The sequence below is a fragment of the Amblyraja radiata genome, chromosome 27, assembly GCF_010909765.2.
Source record: "Amblyraja radiata isolate CabotCenter1 chromosome 27, sAmbRad1.1.pri, whole genome shotgun sequence".
NCBI classification, from domain to species: domain Eukaryota; kingdom Metazoa; phylum Chordata; class Chondrichthyes; order Rajiformes; family Rajidae; genus Amblyraja; species Amblyraja radiata.
In genome coordinates, this window is record NC_045982.1 from 20833505 (window position 1) to 20850805 (window position 17301).

The 17301-nt window shown below is 40.8% G+C and overlaps 1 protein-coding gene across 1 annotated transcript in view; it reads right to left on the minus strand.

The window, feature by feature from the left end:
* csmd2 (CUB and Sushi multiple domains 2) overlaps positions 1–17301 on the minus strand; it is a 573225-nt gene that overhangs the window by 9973 nt on the left and 545951 nt on the right. Inside the window, 5 exon segments of the mRNA XM_033045391.1 lie at positions 6695–6833; positions 8794–8881; positions 13395–13507; positions 14760–14921; positions 15016–15081. Of these exon segments, the coding sequence (XP_032901282.1) occupies positions 6695–6833; positions 8794–8881; positions 13395–13507; positions 14760–14921; positions 15016–15081 (568 nt within the window).

Genomic DNA, 17301 nt, shown 5'->3' on the forward strand with positions numbered 1-17301 from the left:
CTAGGCCACTGTAAATGGCCCTGATTGTGTAGGGATTGGGTGAAAAAGTGAGATAATGTAGTGCCAGTGTGAACGGTGTGATGGATGTTCGATGTGGAATTGATGGGCTGAAGGGCATGTTTCCATGCTGCATCACTAAACTAAACTAAACTAAACTAAACTAAACTCAGTGGAAAGGACATGTCATGACCATGACTATGAAAGGATCAGCTCTTGTAGCCAATCTGCAGAAACCATGTATTGAGGGAAGGATCAAGCTTCCCTTCTGAGGTGGAGAGGAACACTCAGGAAGCCCTGGCAACATGGGGAAATTAAACTCAAAGTATCAACTCTCCTTGTTAGGCCTCCTTATAATTATTTTAATTTGTAAGTGGCATGTTGGCCCAACAGCAGCTTCTGATCAGAGCTCCGGGAACCTTGGTTTGATCCTGAGTTTGAGTTATGCCTGTGTGGAGAGCGTAGATTTACCCTGTGACCGTGTCGATTTCCGTCAGGTGCTCTGGTTACCTCCCATAGCTTAAAGAAGTACTGCTGGGTTAATTGTAAATTAGCCTTCAGTGCAGGTGAATGACAAACGAATCAATAGGAAATTCATAGACAAATAAGAGAGAATCGATTGCAGAATTTAGGGCGGCACGATAACGCAGCGGTAGAGTTGCTGCTTTACAATGCCAGAGGTCCGGGTTCAATCCTGGATATGGGTGCTAGTCTGTACAGAGTATATATGTTCTCCCCATGACCTGCGTGGGTTTTCTCTGTGAACTCTGTTTCCTCCCACACTCCAAATGACATTCAAGTTTGTAGGTTCATTGGCAGAGTATAAATTGTCCCTAGTGTAGGATAGTGTTAATGTGTGGGGATCGTTGGTCGGTGTGGACTCGATGGGCTGAAAGGCCTGTTTCCACGCTGTATCTCTAAACTAAACTAAACTAAACTAAACTAAATAAAAACAGAGTGAAGCAATGAGACAGTGCTGTTGGGAGATGGCATGGAGCTGGTGGACTTTAGTATTTGATAATTAGGGTCTGCTTGGTGGAAGGTTAACTGCAGCTTCCTTCAAGATACAATTGCAGTCTAGTCATCAGAACCTGCCATTATACCTCCCTTCAGCTTTACTCAGTTAAGTAGGTTACATATGTTGTTAAGTTGGATCCTGGTTGCCCTAAGGCAATAAGGTTTAGAGTTGCGTCAATTCTAATCATTTTCTTTCTGTTCAGACTGAAGTATTAACGGAACTGTTTTCAAAGAGTATGAACGCAAACATTCAAAATGTTACTTGATATTCTGTGGCAGACTTAAGAAGAACAAATCATTTCTGCTGGATACAGGAAACCAACTGTATTTGCCACACAGTAGGAAAGGTAAAGTGCATCTTATTACAGATCAGCCAATTCCTATTTATTCTCACCATTCAGTATTCAAAGGGGGCATTAACTATTTTTGTTACATATAATTTCCATAATCCATGCACTTTATATTCAGTGGAAATATTTCCCATAATTAGAAGTTCTTTTTCATGTAATCTTGGTTTTGCTAATTTTCTGAAACTACACATGCACACAATCATTGCAAAATGATGAAGCAGATATACTGCAATTAAACTAGTGGGATAGTCCCCACCTACAGTCAGATCGACTAGAGTTGATTGAGTTACACAAAACATAGAAAATAGGTGCAGGAGTTGGTCATTTAGCCCTTCGAGCCCACACTGCCATTCAATATGTTCATGGCTGACCATCCAAAATCAGCACTGCATTCCTGCTTTCTGCTCATATCAATAGACAATAGACAATAGGTGCAGGAGTTAACCATACGGCCCTTCGAGCCAGCACCACCATACAATGTGATCATGACTGACCATCCATAATCAGTACCCTGTTCCTGTCTTCTCCCCATATCCCCTGACTCCGCTATCTTTAAGAGCCCTATCTAGCTCTCTCTTGAAAGTATCCAGAGAACCGGCCTCCACCGCCCTCTGAGGCAGAGAATTTCACACACTCACACCTCTCTGTGTGAAAATGTGTTTCCTCATCTCCGTTCTAAATGGCTTACCCCTTATTCTTAAACTGTGGCCCCTGGTTCTGGACTCCCCCAACATCGGGAACTTGTTTACTGCCTCCAGCATGTTTAAATCCTTAATAATCTTATATGTTTCAATAAGGTCTCCTCTCATCCTAAATTCCAGAGTATACAAGCCCAGCCGCTCCATTCTCTCAGCTTATGACAGTCCCGCCATCCCGGGAATTAACCTTGTGAACCTATGCTGCACTTCCGCGATAGCAAGTATGTCCTTCCTCAAATTTGGAGAACAAAACTGCACACAACACTCCAGATGTTGTCTCACTAGGGCCCTGTACAACTGCAGGACCTCTTTGCTCCTATACTTAACTCCTCTCGTTGTGAAGGCCAACATGCCATTAGCTTTCTTCACTGCCTGCAGCACCTGCATGCTTATTTTCATTGACTGATGAACAAGGACCCCCAGATCCCATTGTAATTCCCCTTTTCCCAATTTGACACCATTTAGATAATAATCTGCCTTCCTGTTTTTGCTAACAAAGTGGATAACCTCACATTTATCCACATTAAACTGCATCTGCCATGCATCTGTCCACTCACCCAAGCTGTCCAAGTCACCCTGCATTCTCATAGCATCCTCCTCACAGTTCACACTGCCACCTAGCTGTGTGTCATCTGCAAATTTGCTAATGTTACTTGCAATCCCTTCATCAAAATCATTAATTTATATTGTAAATAGCTGCGGTCCCAGCACTGAGCCTTGCGGTACCTCACTAGTCACAGCCTGCCATTCTGAAAGGGACCTGTTAATCCCTGCTCTTTGTTTCCTGTCTGCCAACCAATTTTATATCTATGTCAGCACTCTACCTCCAATACCATATGCCCTAATTTTGCCCACTAATCTCCTATGTTGGACCTTATCAAATGCTTTCTGAAAGTCCAGGTACACTACATCCACTGGCTCTCCCTTGTCCATTTTCCTAGTTACATCCTCAAAAAATTCCAGAAGATTAGTCAAGCATGATTTCCCCTTCGTAAATCTATGCTGTCTCGGACCGATCCTGTTACTGCTATCCAAATGTGCCGCTATTTCATCTTTTATGATTGACTCCAGCATCTTCCCCATCACCGATGTCGCTATCTAACTCTCTCTTGAAACCATCCAGGGAATTGGCCTCCACTGTGGCAGAGAATTCCACAGATTCTCAACTATCTGGTTCAAAATGTTTTTCCTCGTCTCAGTTCAAAATGGCCTACCCCTTTTATTCTTAAACTGTGACCCCTGGTTCTGGACTCCCCCAACATCGGGAACATTTTTCCTGCATCTAGCCTGCCCAACCCCTTAAATGAATGTTGCATACTACTCATGTATGTATATATACAGTACATACACATACACTGGTTATAGGGAAGAAGCTGTTCCTGAACCTTCACATTACCGTTTTCAGGTTCCTATATCTTCTTCCCGATGGCAAGAGTGAAATGAGAGCATGGCCAGGGTGGGGGTGGGTCTCTGATGATGCTGGCTGCCTTTTTGAGGCAGCAACATCTGTAAATCCCTTTGATGGTGTGGAGGTCAGAACACATGATGGACGGCAGTATTTGTAGGAAAGAACTGCAGATGCTGGTTTAAATTGAAGGTAGACACAAAATGCTGGAGTAACTCAGTGGGACAGGCAGCATCTCTGGAGAGAAGGAATGGGTGACATTTCGGGTTGAGACCCTTCTTCACACTGACATGAACTGGGCAGTGTTCCCCACTTTTAACAGTCTTCTTCGCTCCTGGGCAATCAAGTTGCTGAACCAGGCCATGATGCAACCAGTCAATATGCTCTCTACTCTACACCTGTAGAAGTTCAAGAGAGTCCTCTTTAACATACTGAATCTCCACAATCTTCTCAGGATGTAAAGGCGTTGATGGGTTTTGCTGGCTCCACGAAAGATCTTCAGAAATATGAATGCCCAGGAATATAAAGCTTTTAACTCTCTACACCTTCGTCCCATTGATAGAGACAGGTTTGTGGGTCCTCTCTTTCCTCTTGCAAAGTCCACGATCAGTTCCTTGATCTTACTGACATTGAGAGCCACGTTGTTGCGCTGGCACCATTTGGTCAGTCGATCGATCTCACTCGTGTACTCTTCATCACCATCGTCATAAAATGGGACTGATGTAGGATTAGTGTGAATATAATTTAGTTTAGTTTAGAGAAAGAGTGCGGAAACAGGCTCTTCAGCCCACCGAGTCCGCGCCGACCAGTAATCTCCACGCACTAGCACTACCCTACACACTAGGGACAATTTACAATGTTTACCAAAGCCAATTAACCCACAAACCTTTGGAGTGTGGGAGGACAGCAGAGCACTTGGAGGAAACCCATGTGGTCACGGAGAGAACGAAAAAACTCTATGCGGATAACACCCTTAGTCAAGAATGAACCAATGTCTATGGTGCTCTAAGGCAGCAATTCTAATGCTGTGCCACTGTGCCAACCCCAAGCAAATGGATGGTTGGCTAGATAGAAGGCCTTGTTTCCATGCTCTATGATGCAATTACTCTCTACCAATTAAGGAAGACAGGAACTTCAACCCTTTCTTAGGAATGAGAAAAGCATTTTTCAGGAATAGGAGGCAGCAAGGATACAAGGTAGAGGTATAACTCAGCCAACCTCACAATATTCTTGGCGTTATTTTCGATTTGTATTCTTTTGCTTTTTTAATGCATTTTCTGGCTGATACATAAGAGGAGACAATGCTTCTTACTTTTCCCATATACCTCCTGTTGCTCTAGGAGTGATTTTGAAATGCCGTTGACCTGCTTTGCAAAGTAGCTAAGATGTGTGCAGATGGTCAGGTGCATTAAAAAGGATAAGAATGGCTTCTTGCAGGAATGATTATTTCAATACAGGCATTTATCTCTTAAAACTTGGAGTGGAATAGAACAGTAGAATTGGTTACTGCAGAACTGACTGAGCACAGTTGGATTTCAGAATTGACCCAAGTTAATCAGAACAAGAAGTAGAGACCTTCATCGTGCACCAGAAAATTGCCCAATTGGGCAGATTTGAGATCAGTAATTGTGTTATTAGAAGATTCCTAAATGGTTCAGTGCCATTAAATTGCATTCTGATGGTTTGCTCAGTATGAACTTATTGCAATCTAGCTGCCAAGAATGTTTGCTCCCACTTTAAGTATTCTTTCTAATTCATCTAAAGGTCATTACAGTGTATGATTCCTATATCTTATATTGGTGGCTGTGTCCCAAATCTAATGATGTAATAGATTTTAGTGGTAACAATACTGCTGTCTAGTGATCCACACTGGATATTGCATCTTTTATTTAATACTATTAAATGTTCTTCCTTAATTTTCCACAAAGACGATTGAATACATTTAGTGCAATATTGCTGACAATGATGCAGACCTGACCTAAACCAATACTTCTCCTTATATTTTAGAAAGCAGGAAAGTACAAAGAAGAAGTTGTAATAATATCTGATTCATTTCATTTAACGTGTTCCATCACGGGAGATACGGGTAATAATACCAACCTCTTTTATACTACTGCCCATCTTCACTTTCATCCAGATCAACCTTCAGATTAATTTGCCCTGAACTTGCAATAACTGAGTTTCCTCTCAGAGGGCCAGATCTAATAGAGGTGATCATTTTTACCCGTGTCCCTTTATCTTTCCTGCCTTCAACCTGTGTTTCGGGAAGTAGGGGTGCTCCTTCCCCAACTTTGTCTATATTCGGGTACTTGCAACTAGTCATTCCAACTGGATACACCCTCTACAATAGCACATTCTATTACAGTATGCCCAAGAGTGTGTGGCCAAGTGGAATTCTGAAGTGGGATACAAATTACTAATAACTCAGTACAATAAGTAGAGTCATAGAGTCTATACTTATTGTCCTAAGTTATTGTACAATGCATTAGTGACAATAGGCAAACAAGGTTAATTTCTGCCATGTTTCAATGCATTGAATATGTTTATGGTAATTTTGAATATGTAAACCTCCCCAACCTGTAATCACCCATCACTCACAAGGCTTTGCCCTACTCCTCCTATCTTTCAGCTTTCTCCCCCCCCCCCCCCACCCGCCACCCCCACCCCCATTACGATCAGCGTGAAGAAGGGTTCTGCTCCACAACGTCACCTATCCATGTTTTCCAGAGATTATACCAGACCCGTTAAGTTACTTCAGCGTTCTGTCTTTTTTTGTATACCAGTACCTGCAGATTCTTGTTTCTCCTATTCTTCCTGTGTTTGGCATGGAAATCAAATCTCTAAATAATCAATAAACTGTCCGTTAATAGCAAATTAAAACACATTTGGTGAAAGTAAATGATTAAAAGTAGACAATGGGATTACGTTTCTCCTACTGCAGAATACTATTGCTGAAATTGGTCTGTGCCCAGTTTAATAGCCGAATCAGCAACACATACTCCTAAATCAAGGACTCATGTCCATTTCCATATCAGTGATTTTTGCCTATCCCAGACTTCAGAAGATGCCCCACCATTGTAACACTGTAACATCTCCACTCCTACATAGACTGAACCACATTACAATAACATTGAGATCAAGTCGAAGAAAGAACTCCCGAAAACGGAAAAAGTGCATCAAATCAAGATAACCAAGTCAAAACAGGACATTACTCTTACAACACTCACCTGTGTTTGTAAAGATACAATATAAATCCTGCTGTTATCAAGGCAAAGAAAGGCACAAGGATGGCAACTGCTACTGAGCTACTGCTGGTGCTCAGATGGTGCCCAATTGAGTCGGTGCCAGCTTCCAGCATGTGTAGATCTGAATAAATCACACCAAGTAAATTGCAAGTGCAAAAAAACAAACAGTAAAACATATAGAGAAAAACACTCTCATGAAGTACCAGTCTCAGTGAAATGGAAACACATTGCAGATATACATATATTACAGCTAGTTCATCTGGACAATCCCCATCAATTGTTGGATCATAGCCTCCATTATAACCAGCCAAATTTCCTGATGCTGTTTCAACCAAAGTAGAATCTTCTGAGGGAATCCCAATATTTAAGATCACAAGCTTTCTCCCTCCCAGTAAATACCTGGCCAGTGCAACGGGATTTATCTCAATGTTATTGACTATTTTACAGATCGTAGAAGAGGTTACACAAACATGTCCAAACAATTGTACAGGCTGTTTCACTGTCACTTAATAAGTCTTGGAGTTCCTTTGAATCTAATGGTGGGAATGAAGTAACATGGTAATAACTTTAGATGTTTGCATTTAATGGGCAATGCAGTACACAGCAAGGTCCCAGATTTAGTGGTGAATCATTAAACAGACAATATGTTTTTAGATGTTGCTTGTGGGTTGACTATTGCTCAGGTTAAAAATGAATAACATCAATAAAGCACAATTTTTGACAATGAGTCAATTCATTCTGGATAACATTACAAAATAAACGATGATAGCGAGCTATCAATTTACTTCCTTTGAAAGTAACTTATTCCAGATGTAAAAAAAGCCACTGTTCACCAATATCCTGGCTATTTCTACAACTAGAAATTACAAATCAGTATTTCACTGATTTTGCAACCTCCAATCATTGTTTCTTACGAGAATTGCCCATTTCAAATGAGTCATTCCTCAGTGGAATTTTTCCTAGATTACTTTTTACACAAATTCAATTGCTTTACCTCCTGTATTGATAGTTTCAACAAAACATAGTGGGAAATAAAAACAGCTTAACTTACTGCATGCTTTCATTGCCAATTCATTTATGTGGCAACATCTTTGAGATCGCCAGGTCACTTCTTACTGACTCTGCTTTGAGTTACAGGTTTTCTTGCCAGAATAATTTAACTGGAAAGTGGCCTTACTGTTAACTAAGATAGGACTTGCTAGTTTGGAAATTCTAATAGCTTTAATCCTATGGGTTTTGACAGTGATGCAGTCAGATTTCAGGATTACATCTTGGGCCAATGGAGCTTCAAATGAGCAGAATTACTACCCTAGAGGATAGGATGTCCAACATTCACATTTCACTTTCAGAAGAAACCAGTCTTTCCAGTCTCAGTTATCCACCCCAGTCACTCTGTGTAGGAAAGAACTGCAGATGCTGGTTTAAAGATAGACACCTGACCCGCTGAGTTACTCCAGCATAAGTAATCATTCGTAGGTACACAAAAAAGCTGGAGAAACTCAGCGGGTGCAGCAGCATCTATGGAGCGAAGGAAATAGGCAACGTTTCGGGCCGAAACCCTTCTTCAGACTAAGTAATCATTCTATTGGGTTCATTTTCTCATTTTGAATTCTTGACAGCATGCATTGCCACTAGGAATAGAAGTCAATTGCTGCAAATAATTTTCCAATTATTTAAAATGAACTTGGAAATTTATATGCTCCACTTGGGATAAATTATGGTGATTGAGGTTCTAGGCAAGAATGCAGTCAAAAGATAACCCAATCCGGTCTTGAAATTCTCAGAGTATTATTCTCTCTGATATTTCTTGCCAATGAACCACCTCCAAAATGCAATGTAGAACCAAAACAGATGGTTGTAATTGTCCCATCTGAATAGTACTCAATGAATAGTACTCCTGTTCATTTTTCCGTGAAGTTACGCCAGGAATTCAGTGGAATCACCATGGAATGTGGTGGCCATTTTCATGATGAACATTGAAAATGGATCCAACATTAGAGTGAACACTTAAAATCTCGATACAAATGTAAATAACTAATACAATTAATTGTCTAATTGGAGATATGAGAAAGACACATTACCTATTCTTTGGAGACCAAACTGTCCAAAGTCTTTGCCTTGAACAAATCCCTGGTACACGAACGTGTTGCCTGAAGCCTCTGCAGAAACCTAAATGATAATGAGTGAGAGCAGTCATCCGGTCAGTAAGCTGCACGTGGCGGATTTTGGGAAAGATGGCCCTAAATTTTCACCCTGTGGAGCAGGTCTTCCTCTCGCTTATTATTTACACTGCTGATGCTGGCCAACTCTTTTGGTCTCACGAGTTTTGACGTTGTGGTGTCATAGAGTCACAGAAAGCAAGGAAACAGGCCCATGGCCTTGCATGTCCATGCCAACCATATTGCCTATCCAAACTAGCACTATTTGCCTGTGCCCGGCTCATATCCCTGCAAACCTTCCTATCCATGTACCTGTCCGAGTCTTTTGAATGTCATAATTGTACCCGGACTTACAACTTCCACCTCTACCATATCCTCTACAAGCTCATTCCATATGCACACCACCCTCTGTGAAAACGTTTCCACTCAAGCCCCTTTTAAACTTTCTTCCTCTCACCTTAAAACTGTTCCCTCTACGTTTAGAGAAAAATCTGGGGCTATTCACCTTACGTATGTTCATCACAATTTTATAAACCTCTCAGCTACTCATGCTCCAGTGAAATTAGATCCAGTCTATTCAGCCTCTCCTTACAATTTATTAACCTTCCAGATCTGGTAACATACGTGAAACTCCTTTTTTGCACCCTTTCCAGTATTATGACATACTTGCTACAGTAGGGTGACCAGAACCATACACAGTACCCCAAAATGATGCCTTACCAACATCTTGTACAGCTGCAACATGATATCCCAACTCCTGTATTCAATACACTGACCGATGATGTTGTGTTTTAGGAAATACAACTAAAATATCAGTGTCAGGTGATGGAGAAAGTCTTGGAAATGACCCGTGGCCCTTGGGTCAGCAACATTGCTTATCAAATATAAAAGTATTCTGCTTTCCAATACAGCGGTTTATCAATAATAAAAAATGAAGAAGGAAAATCACAATTTTAGGCTTAAATGCCACCTCCAAAATCATTACCCACTCTTTATGTTACATTGTACTGATGGATCACATTCTCCATGAACTTGTTCCTATTTTCATAGAGAGAACATTTTGCTGTGTCATCAAGACAAATAAGCATAAATTATTGCGGAATTTCAAGTTTGGAATATCCCGTGCACGTTGTCTCTTGTTCTGAATCTTTATTGTGCAATCCATCCACTTGGATCTCTCAGGGATTTTTTTTGTCTGTTTCCATTCCATTCCTCACGTGATTCCCCCACTCTCTTCTGTGACAATGGACCTATAACTTATCCAATTTAGTTCACGTGTTCTGTAATGGCTCCATCTCGGTAACGCACTGTCCAGTTCAGTTTAGTTTATTGTCACGTGTATCGAGGTACAGTGAAAAGCTTTTGTTATCATAGGAGGCATTCGATTTCTCAGCACCTGGTCTTGCTGAATAACTAAATACAGGTGCACAACCTTTTACCCGAAGATCCAAATAACGAAAACCTCCGAATAGCGGACATTTTTTCAGTCCTTGAAGAAAGGTCCTTGAAAACGTTCACCGAGGGCGGCCCGCAGAGGTGACAGCGGAACCTCCGGTCGGTCCTCGAAGAAAGGGGAACTAAATCCCCATTCATAAAAGAGAAGGTGAGGGTATATTGCGCGGAAGGGTTAATAATTGACAATACGCTGCTGCCTGCCCGCTGAGTCAAAAAGTTCCCACAGTAGACTCACGATAAACAGTGTATCGTGAGTCTTGCGTGGGAACTTTTTAACTCAGCGGGCAGGCAGCAGCAGATTGTCGCTCCCTTCAGTTTCACCCCACCTACACCCCTCTGCTTCCCGGGCATGTGTGTGAACCCTTCCCTCCCCTCTCCAGCTCCCCGCTCATTGCACCAGCGTGGGGGCTTTGCACTGTCTTCACGTCAGCGATACCAGCAGGTCAGTGCCAGTCACCGGAGACGTCAGGACCAACGGGACACCGACCCCCAGGCCCACTGCAAGCACGGAGATCCCAGAGACCCACAGCCAGCAGCAACTCCAGCCCAGCCCCGCTCCAACTCCAGAGGAACACGTAGGGGCAGAAGCTGATGGTGTGCAAGGTACGTCTTGTTATTGGGGTGGCGGATGAGGGGGCGCAGCTCGGGCTGTGGGCAAACTGCCACTTGTCTCCGTAGCGGCCCATCGGGGAGCGGATTCCTCTGGAGTTGGAGGGGGAGGGGGGTATTGTGCTGTTTGATCGCCCCCTGCTATCCCAGGGACAGGGAGACACAGCGGCTTTTTAGACTGGTGGGCAATCACTTCCAAAGTTCTGCCCACACAGTCAGTACACCTCTCCTACACTGCATTTCATACAAACATTTATTCTGCAAGAAAAAACTACATTGAAGACTCAAACTCGCGACCGAGTAACTGCCAGGGTCGAGGCGCAAACTCGCGACCTAGCTCGGGGATTCAAGAATCCCCGAGCTAGGCTGCCTAAGGGCATGTAGCCCCGCTAGGGTGACATGAGTGCGAGAGGTGATTCAATGCTGCGGGCACATTTACAAATTCAGGAATTCATTCAACACACTGCATTTCATACAGACATTTATTCTGCAAGAAAAAACGACATTGAAGACTCAAACTCGCGACCGAGTAATTGCCGGGATCAAGGCGCAAACTCGCGACCTTGCGGATATGAGCCGAGCACTCTACCACTGAGCCAGCCATTAAAATCTACGCTAAAAAATTTCCATTCCGAAGGCCGACAAATTCTGAATTACGAAAAGTGTCTGGTCCCAAGGCTTTCGGATAAAAGGTTGTGCACCTGTACCTGCCCAAGTTTTAATCATTGAGCTGTAGCTACTCTTGCTTCATAGTTTTCAAGGAGGATCTTAAACTTATGCCTTACTTAGGCGCAATAAAATAAATATGCAATTTTTGAATATTATAAAAAATATATATATCTATGGAATTACTTTACAGAAATAAAACAAATCCTTAAACGGGAATAGATTTTTAAAGTTATTTTCTGCTTTTAACAGTAGGTTATTCACAAGGGATTGACAAGATGTTGAATAAAAACAGTTATTTGTAGAATAAGTATATTTCAGGTCTGTGATCAAACCTGCAGCTGTTATCATATACTTAAAACAATATTATTTTGATACAGATAGACAAAAATTGCTGGGGTAACACAACAGGAGTAATGGAGTAAATGGATAAGCAACATTTTGGATCGGGACCCTTGTGGAAGGAAGAGTGGGGGAAAAAAAACTGGAAGAGAAAAAACGCAGGACATATCAGGGCTGACACAGATTACCTCAGGCGAGGAGGTTTCCCTAATGGGCAGATTGTTGGCTAGAGATAGGTGTGAGCCCAAGAGGAATAAATAGTTGCAATCTGTGAAGCTTGTTAATGGACTCTTAGTGGAGGAGGGGGTATTATTTTGTTGCTGTGGGATGAAACACAACAGCAACATTCTAAAACACTTCCCAATTGAATTTTGGTAAATCAAATTTTATATTTGGCAAACAAATAAAAAGGCAACAATGTAATTTGGAAAACTGGCAAGATTTTTTAATGTGATTCAAGATCAGAATATTGATTGTGGTTTGGCATTTGTATTTACAAGATTTTTTGGAGATGAAATAAACTGCAGGGGAAGAAATGAGATGTTAACTTTTGCACAGAAGGCATTGACGATCCAAACATTGACTGTTGTTGGATTTATACTAAAATTTGGGCTGCTATTTTGGGCATTCCATTATAATGACAATACGAGATTATTGGCAAAGGCTGACAAATGGACCGTTTTTTCCACTTAGGCAAAGAATATTGTGAGAAAACGGAAAATATTTTCAAAATAAGAAAGTAACAATAATTTTTCATCCCAAGCAAAATGATTTTAGGAAAATATCACTTGAAGATTATTCGAGAAGATCAAAATTTTATCTTATATAATCTGAATCATCAGAATCTTTGCCAGCTCCCAGAGAAGCAATCCCATTAGTTACTTTCCCCTTTCCTTACTTCTCAGTACCCCTTCAGCTGTTAGAAGACATCTCTATACATTAAACGATACTTAGCATGGAGTGTCATAACCTGCTGGTATTGATGCTGAGACTAAATTCTAATGCAAATTTGACTTGAAAATTATAAAAAAGAGTGTCTAAAAGGACACAGAGGAAAGTTTTGGAAATAGGAAACTACATCGCCAACAGATGCTGCACCCTGGGGCATATAAATTAATCTCCATGTGTTTATGGTTAATATTAAATATGTAATATCATTCATATTTGATATTAAATCCTTTTGTAATTGCTAATCTGATTTTCTTTAGGCTGGTTCAGAAAAACTTTACACTGTGCTATCAATATGCATTTGAGCTACAAGTCTGCACTGTGAATTGGAGTATGCCACTTTTCAATGCTTTCGCATTCTATAGACCAGCAGAGTTACACATGCTGACAAACTGTCAGAGATCTAGGACTGTACTTTGCAGTGTGAATGACACTTCCATATTTTTCTGTCCAAAATGTCTCTTGCAACATTTTAAAGATTGAAAGGGCTCATCAATACTTACGTATCCGTCCAATGCCAGGTTGTCACTCTTAAATTTGTGTACGAATATTTCAACAGGACCTCGGATTTTATAAAGTTCAAGAAGAAGATGGTGCTCCACCTTTTGATAGAAACCTGAAAAATATAGTCATGTTAAATATTTTTAAAATGTAATGATTGTGTTCATCCATATCATTCATGAGACTCTTCTGGGAAATGTACTTAGGAAGTAGGAACCCCAGTGATGAATCTTAAATCATGCTGCTCTGTCCACAGTTTGTGAGGAAATAATGATTACCCAGGCTCAATTGTCTGCAAATATACTGGATTTCTCCATTATTCTCTATGTGGACTCCATCAGCAGAGAGCAAATGTCCAGAGCTTACTGGTGGTTAACTTGGAAAAGGTGCTTGATGAGGCTCAGCTGGTTAGAACATGAGTTGAAACAGTGGTTCCCATTCATTTGAACGGTAAAGTACAACCGCAAGAGAAGAACGGAAAAAGGGACCTTGCTATAGGACCTAATTAGAACTTTAAGATATCAGCGTGGAATTGCTGCAATTACATGTCCTATTTGGAACTGATTTACACATAATGACATACTGTATGCAAAGCAGTACACACTAAGTATTCTTAATATTGATTTTCACCACCTTACGAACGCCTTCATTATAAGTACTCCTTCATTCATCCCCCAATCCACCCCCTCACACCCCTGCCATCCTCCATCTCTATCTCACCAGTCCCAGAAACGAGACAACAGGAAACCAGCAAACTCATGGTCTCTGCTTCAGCTCATGCTATGAAATATGCAGCACCAATATATTTGCTAACAGTGATGAATAATGATTGGGCATCAATGTTGATTCTGAAGATAATCCACAGACAAAGCCTTTCAATTCAAGTTCTACTTGGGGAGTACAAGTATTTTGAAAAACTACAACTGAATTTGAACATAAATTCTGTGTGAAATTTAACTCTTATCAGTTATAGCAAAATCACAGTCTATTAAAATTCACGACAGAGTTGGCGGATGTTTTTCATCTGTTGATTATGTAAGCGAGCACCAAATGTATGTTGAGCTCCAATTCTGAAGTTCATTCTGAAACGTACCTTTAACAAAACGGAAAACTGGAGCTCAGCCGAAAGATATTAATTTGTCACTTTTGTGCATTCAACAGAAGATTAATTTTAACGTGGGAAACCTTTACACGTTACTTGAAAAAAGAGAACTTTATCTATTTTGTAGAGAACAGTTTTGATCCTGACCTCATGAGGAATAGTTCAATAAAGTTTCCATTGTTGGGAAAGAATATAAGAAAAGTTCAATTTTAATGTACAACATTTATAGTTAACCAGAAGGCCTCCATGTTAGTTCACCACTTACCAGTCATTCTGAGCTCGACTCCACTCTGATCTAAAAGTGTTGCCTTGACTTCACTTGTGGACAGATTAAAGCTGTTAATTGTTAACATGACTGGCTGTCTCTTGCCGAGATATTCGTATGACCCTTTCCAGAGAGAATTCTGAGCAAAGACATTGGGTGGAACTGCCATCAGTGAGAAAAAAAAACAGAATTAGATTTGACTCACCACCTAAACAAAGTATTAAAATGCTTTGTGGCATTTCTGTTGTAAACTCACCTGAGAGTTTGCTACTTGTTATTTCCTTCACTGTTCCTATTGGTCTTCCACTGGGTCTTGTGTCTGCTAAACAAGGCCAATAATAAAAAAGTAACTGTTAATAATAGAAATAATTAAGACAAATTTCAGACTATAGAGACGAGACTGCAGGCAATGAGTCTGCCAATAAATAATGTGGGCCTGAGTTTATGAGGAAGTCATAAAGTTTAAGATCTATTCCTCTGCAGGGAGAAATATGACAGTATATTGCTGCAGGCTGTTTTATAGCTCTGTACATGTGGAATCTGACAAAGATGATTTCAGTGGGAGATGTTGCAGATGTTTAAGACACTTTAGATCAAATAATGCAAAGTTCCTGTTCAGAGCAACTGGGAACAAATGTCAGGCATTAACTGTTGAGAAGGAATTGGTTTATATGGGAACCTAAACATTTCAATCATAGAAACGTAGAAAATAGGTGCGGGAGTAGGCCATTCGGCCCATCGAGCCAGCTCCGCCATTCATTACGATTATGGCTGATCATCCAGAATCAGTACCCGTTCCTGCTTTCTCCCCATATCCCTTGATTCCATTAGCCCTAACTTTCTTTTGAAAACATCCAGTGAATTGGCCTCCACTGCCTTCTGCAGCAGTGAATTCCACAGATTCACAACTCTCTGGGTGAAGAAGTTTTTTGTCATCTCAGTCCTAAATGGCCTACCCTTTATTCTTAAACTGATCATGCAATAATCAACAAGCTCTACTTTTCACAGTTAAAGACTCACCTTTAAAAAAAAAAGAAATTGTATATCTACTGTCTGGTTGCTTTATCTGAAGGTAATCAAACAAGGTATATAGTTTTCTATAAATAACCAGAAATATAGCAGAGTTGCAACAAATCATGAAGACTAGGCCAGACTTGGTACTGATCTGTGATCATTCATTTATTCTCGTTAGTGTTCAGTGTTGCCTCACTCACTGTATATGATGAGCTGGAGGTCACTTATAAACTCTAGTCTGTAAGGTATCCTATTCATGCCACATAATTTTAGATCACATGAAGTGTGACTATTACTACTAATATTTTTATGATTATTATTATTGCAAAATTGGCATTAAAAGTACAGTTGCAACAACTTGCACAAACATAAGTGGCAGATATTCTAACTGGTGAAACACCAGATTAATGAATCCATCACCATGAATGATACTGACTGGAATTCTCTGCACAATTGTATGAAGTATGCTTCTGTGTATACCTATCAAAACCAGGAGAGAGCCGGGCTTTCACAAGTGTTTCATTTCACAAAGGGATCAATCAAATTCATTGAAGATTCTGATCTATCAAATCGCTGAAGGCAGTGTTATTCGGAAAAAATAATTCAAATAAACCTAACATCTGTGGTAGGTAAGTTACTGGAGAGGATTCTGATTGATAAGATATATATGTATTTGGATAGACAGAGGATGATTAGAGATAGCACGTCTTTGTACGTGGGAGGTTGGGTCTTACAAATTTAATTGAGTTTTTTGAAGATGTAATCCAAAAGGTTGATGAGGGCAAGACCTTAGACGTGGTCTATCTGGACTTCCAGCAAGACATTTGATAAGGTTTCATATGGTAGGCTGCCCTGGAAGGTTAGATCGCATGCAACCCAGGGAGAGTGAACTAAATAATTGGCTTCATGGAAGGAAGCAGGGGGTGATGGTGAAAGTGTGTTTTTGGTCTGGAGGCCTTTGACTAGTGGTGGTGTGCTTCATGGATCGGTGCTGGGCCAATTGCTGTTTGTGGGTTATATCAACGATGTAGATGAGAATATACAAGGCATGATTAGTAAGTTGGAAGATGACACTAAAGTGGTTGGTATTGAAGATGGTTTTTAAAAATTACAACAGGCTCTTGATCAGTTGGACAAATGGGCTGAGGATTGGCTCATGGAGTTTAATGCAGATGTTGCATTTTGGGAAGTCAAACCAGGGCAGGACCTTCACGGTGAATGGGAGGGCTCTGGAGAGTGTTGTGGAGCAGAGGAATTCAGGTGGACAGGTTCCCTAAAATAGTTCCCTAAAATTGCCATGACAGAAATTCTGTGGTACATTGGCTTTCACCATTCAGGGCATTGAGTACAGTCGTTTGGAGGTAATATAATGAAAAGGAACTGCAGATATTGGTCTATACCAAAGATCAACACAAAATGCTGGAGCAACTCAGTGGTCCAGGCAGAATCTCTGGAGAGAAAAAGACAACAAATGTTTCAGGTCAGGACTCTTCTTCAGTCTGATGAAGGGGGTCAGACACTAAACGTT